Source organism: Ochotona curzoniae, unplaced genomic scaffold (assembly GCF_017591425.1).
Source record: "Ochotona curzoniae isolate NIBS_2020 unplaced genomic scaffold, NIBS_Ocur_1.0 scaffold_4505, whole genome shotgun sequence".
NCBI lineage: Eukaryota > Metazoa > Chordata > Mammalia > Lagomorpha > Ochotonidae > Ochotona > Ochotona curzoniae.
Genome location: NW_024467118.1, coordinates 50,044,997 through 50,050,048, shown reverse-complemented (window position 1 = coordinate 50,050,048; position 5,052 = coordinate 50,044,997). Strand labels below are relative to the sequence as shown.

General features: G+C 38.4%; 1 protein-coding gene across 1 annotated transcript; it reads left to right on the top strand.

The window, feature by feature from the left end:
• Window positions 1-2,467: 2,467 nt before the first annotated feature.
• LOC121146399 (disintegrin and metalloproteinase domain-containing protein 25-like) lies at window positions 2,468-4,624 on the top strand. The gene has a single exon (XM_040965762.1). It carries the CDS (start codon window positions 2,468-2,470, stop codon window positions 4,622-4,624), a length of 2,157 nt encoding a protein of 718 aa, XP_040821696.1.
• The last annotated feature ends 428 nt before the right edge of the window (window positions 4,625-5,052 follow it).

Here is a 5,052-nt window from a genome sequence, read left to right as displayed (position 1 = left end):
ATTAATTCATATATATGGACACTCTAATCTTCACTTGATCCCACATGTCACAGTAAATGTACCCCCAGCGATGTACATTTTGTTCTATGTAATCCAGTTTGCTTAGGTTTTATGCTTGCTGTGGTAAAATTCTTCAAAATTGTAAAATACATGAAAACATATGGTAAGAAAAGAATCAATGTGGATAGGAAAGCTTAAATTACAAAAAGGTCTAAATTAATAAAATAACTGTATTTCATTGTTTATTCTGAAGTCTCAGCATAAGAGTTTCTATCTCTCTGTGTGTTAACATGCTGGGCATCCCCATGATTAGACTATGTTATTTCCCCATGTTCATTGACACTATAATGTAGAAGAAAAAAATCAGACAAAAGGCTTTTTCTAGATTGAATTAAGGATTTTGATCAACAGCAGTTGAATTCGTGAACTTCATAGCTAGATTCCAGGGATCAAAAGGCAAAGTGTTGGTAAATTGAAGAGTAGGATAATGTGTAAGGATCTATCATGAATTCAGGAGTAAATTGCAGTTAGCATTAAAATTTTCTTCAACAGACTAACAAATGAAAGTAAAGATGATGGGGGTTGTTGTGTAGTAGTCATGGCCTTATGTTAATAACCGAAGAAGGTTTAAGACAAATTATAAACCTGAAAATGAGAATTTTGTTGTTACACAGGTTGTACATATTTACCAAATTCAGTGAGAGTGTGGGTAAGGTTATTGGAGAACATTAAGTTGTAAAGTCTGTAGTTTTCAGTTTCTGTGGCATTGATTTGGGTGAATGGTATAAGTAAGGAGAAACATAATTACAGACAGGATAAGATGGTGCCTATCACTTCAGTGATTTTGGTAATTATCGCTCTGATAACAAAATGTCTGATTTGTATGGAATAAGGGAAATTTGAAAATGGAAAGCTTTCACTCCATTGAGCTTCACAATTGTTGAGATGGAGGTTTTTTTTTGTTAGGATTATGGTTTCTTTTTTAATGTGTCTAGAGAAAACGGTTATTTTTTTTGGGGGGGGAAGGAAAATTCCATAATTGAAAAAAAATTGTGGTGAAAAAGACAATATATCTTGCAATCAAGATAAAACGATCCGTGCTTTATATGAGCTCTGCGTATGTATTTTTATTTATAAGAGAGATACACTTGAAGGTCAAGACCAGTGGTTTGGTACGTTATGATCCTGTAATAGCCAGGCCTTTGCTGCAATTCAGTATTATTTTTCCAAACTGTTGTTTTCGTTGAGGTTCACCGATTACCTTTTCATTTAAAAGGGTATTTTATTTTGCCTTCAGTAGTCTCGCATTTCCGGATATTACTGACCCAGTTAGTTTCATTGCAGTTGCATTTCATGTTGCCAAAGTCTTTGAAACATACCATTTCCCCCTACAAATATAATGAAATACAAACACTTTTAACATCTGAGCTCCAAGTTACTCCATTGGTGTAATTGAGCAAATATATACCCCTTATATATAAGTAGACAGTAGTAATTGTAAGATTTCTTTGTTTGAAAGGTGGAGCAAGCTCTTGCATCCATTTTTTTTTTTTCACTCCCCAGATAGCATCTCCTCACCTGAACTAGGTCGAAGCTAAGAGCCAGAAACTCATACTGAGTGATCCACAGTTGTGTAATGTTTTTGTCTATGTTCTATGTTCTCTAGGCTCTTTAGTAGGAAAGTGAATCAGAAACAGAGTACCGGGAACTCAAAACTAGTGCAGATACAGGATTTTAGGACTGAATGTAACAGCTTAATCCACTGTGTTACAACACCAGACCGGAATGATTGTATTGATTGGACCCTGACGTTTGCAAGTTTAGATGAAGATAGGCTGGATAATGGTTTGTAGCATAAAGATATGTATTAAGGACTAGGATAAAAGGTTTGTTTTAATCACTCCTGAGAAATGTGAGTGATACAGTATTTGAAATTAAAAGGAAAAACTGTTAATATTTATTACAAGTCAGTACATGTAAGTTTCCGTCATGAAGAAGGAGCAAAATAAGCTTACCTTTCCCTTGAGATCCTTCTATTTCAAAGTTGTAGCAAAAATGTCATACATATGTTTATTTGAATAACAGTATAATAAATGTATGTGTCTTTCATTAGTTGTATTAATTATCAACCAGAGGCAAATTGTCATTTCTTAATGTGCTTTCTGACTGTTCCTCAGCAATGTTTGAGAACAAATCCAGTGCAATGTACTGATTCATATGTTGAGCAAAGTTTAACCCACACTCTGCTCTTTCCCCTAAATGTGTGACTAACCCTAACACCACTTCTGTCTCTACGTTTTTGTTTACTTTTTACAGCTTGCTACTCTGATGCACTGACTCTGCCAGAAACACAGCATTAAAGGTCAGGCTGCAGAGAATCACCACAAACGGCAGACAGACCAGCAGTGCCTCCTGCCCTCCTCTCCTCTGCTCTCATATACAGCTTCGTATGTCCCTGGCTGAGGTCATGACGTGTATGAGAATCAGTCTGCTGATGCTGTGGGTGGGGGAGTTTTTCTTACTTTCTGGGTGGCTCCAGACTGGGCACTGTCAACATCACAGCCACCCAGAAGTGATAATACCCTTGAGGGTAACTGGCACTGAGAAAGATATGAAGACTAAAGGCTGGCTCTCCTATAGACTGCAAATTGCAGGCCACAGATACATCCTCCACACGAAAGTCAAGAAGAATGTGATAACCAGACACTTCTCCATTTTCACCTACTCAGACCAAGGTGCTCTCATTAAGGACCAGCCTTTTGTGCGGGAGGGATGCTACTATCATGGTTATGTGGAAGGAGACCCAGAATCCATGGTTGCTGTTAGCACCTGTTTTGGGGGCTTTCAAGGGATGTTACAGATAAATGACACTATTTATGAGATCAAGCCAAAACCTTTTTCTTCCAAATTTGAACATCTAGTTTATAAGGTTGACAGTGAGGATACTATGACTTGTGGATTAACAGAAGAAGAGATAGCACAGCAACTGAAGAAGCATAAACCTAATAGTCCCTTTCTGATGCAAAGTGATTATCAGGGCTGGTGGACCCATCGATGGTTTATAGAATTTGCGGTGGTTGTAGACCAAGAACGATTCTTTCATAAGGGCAGTAATATCTCAGCTGTGGAAGATGAAGTAATCGAGCTTATAAATATACTTAATTCTGTTTATGAGCATATGGACGTGGAATTGTTTTTACCTGGAATAGAAATTTGGAATGAAGGGAATCCCATAACACCCACAAGCATAGGTGAATGCCTAAGAGAATTTTGCAAATGGAAAAGAACTAATCTAGAAATTCGTATGCCCCATGATGTTGTTCATCTTTTAATAAAGACTGCGTTTGGTATATATCTTGGATTGGCCTATGTTGGAACAGTGTGTGATTCAGTTTATAATTGTGCAGTTAATTGTTTCAGGACTGATTCACTGGTTAGCTTTGGAAATGTTCTGGCACATGAGCTTGGTCATAATTTGGGTATATATCATGATACTTCAACCTGTAAATGTAAGGATAGAGTATGCATAATGTATCCAACTGCATCAGCCGCAACAAAATTCAGCAACTGCAGTTATGCTCAATATTGGGGATACTCTATAAGAACGCGCTGTATGCGCAGCCCACCAAATCCAGAGTCTCTCTTCACAAAACATCGTTGTGGAAATGCTGTTGTTGAAGAAGAAGAGAAATGTGACTGTGGGTCTTTAGGATCCTGTACAAATGATCCCTGTTGTTCGACAAACTGCACTCTGGTACCTGGGGCTTCTTGTGCTTTTGGCAGTTGTTGTAAGGACTGCCAGTTTGTGCCATCAGGTCAGGTATGTCGAGAACAAGGTAGTGAATGTGATCTTCCAGAGTGGTGCAATGGAACTTGGCATGAGTGTCCAGATGATGTGTATGTACAGGATGGAGTGCCTTGCTTGGAAATGGGCTACTGCTATGAAAAGACATGTGTTTCCCGTGAAGAACAGTGCCGGAAAATTTTTGGTGAGGAAGCCAGGAGTGCAAATGAGACGTGCTATAGAGAAATGAACACCCGTGGTGACCGTTTTGGTAACTGTGGTACCACCACCACTGCATATAGAGCATGTGCTATTGCCGATATTTTGTGTGGAAGAATTCAGTGTGAGAACGTGACAGAAATTCCCAAACTAGCAAGTCATTCTACTGTGCATATAACTCGTTTCGCTGGTCACAGCTGCTGGGGGGTCGACTACCACTTTGGGATGACTGCACTTGATATTGGTGATGTGAAAGATGGAACAGAGTGTGGTGAACAGCGGGTGTGCATTCACAGGAGGTGTGTCCCTGAGCCAGTTCGGGATAGTAAGTGCATTCCTGAAAATTGCAACATGCATGGAATATGCAACAGTAAACATCACTGTCACTGTGGCAAGAAGTGGGCCCCACCAAACTGCAGGACAAAAGGAAATGGAGGTAGTATCGATAGTGGCCCACCCCCTGAGCAGAAACCTGAGGAAAAATCCCAGCCTGACCGTGGAATTTCTGAGTTTTGGATTCCTTTTTTGGTGTTCTTAAACTGTGTTTTGATTCTGTGTTGCTGCTATATCATTTGCTCTCCACTTCAGAAAAAAGAAGATACACCAGAACCACCAGAATAAAAATCAGACTTACCCAAGACAAACTAAGCATCAGTGCAAAAGTTACATAAGAAAAAGTAGCAAGCTTAAATGTTTCTAATAAAGAAGGGCAAAATGTTCGTAATTTTCCTCAGAAGAAAAAAAAAAATCTAAAGTGAAAAATATAGCTAAGGAAATATACCATAATTTTTTAAACTTGATCTAAGAGGGAAAAGTTGGGCTTTTCAGAATTCCTATAAGAAGATGCTCAGAATTCACATAAGAAAGAACAAACATGCACAACTCAACGGAATTATTCCAATTTGTAATGGACTGTTGCATGTGTTAAATTTTACTGCCTGAAACAAATGTCATTGCACATGTGAAAGACTTATTGGAACTTCAAAAGCTTCATTATGCTACAAGATCATAGACTGTTAAATAAAGGTAAAACTGAATATATTTGCACT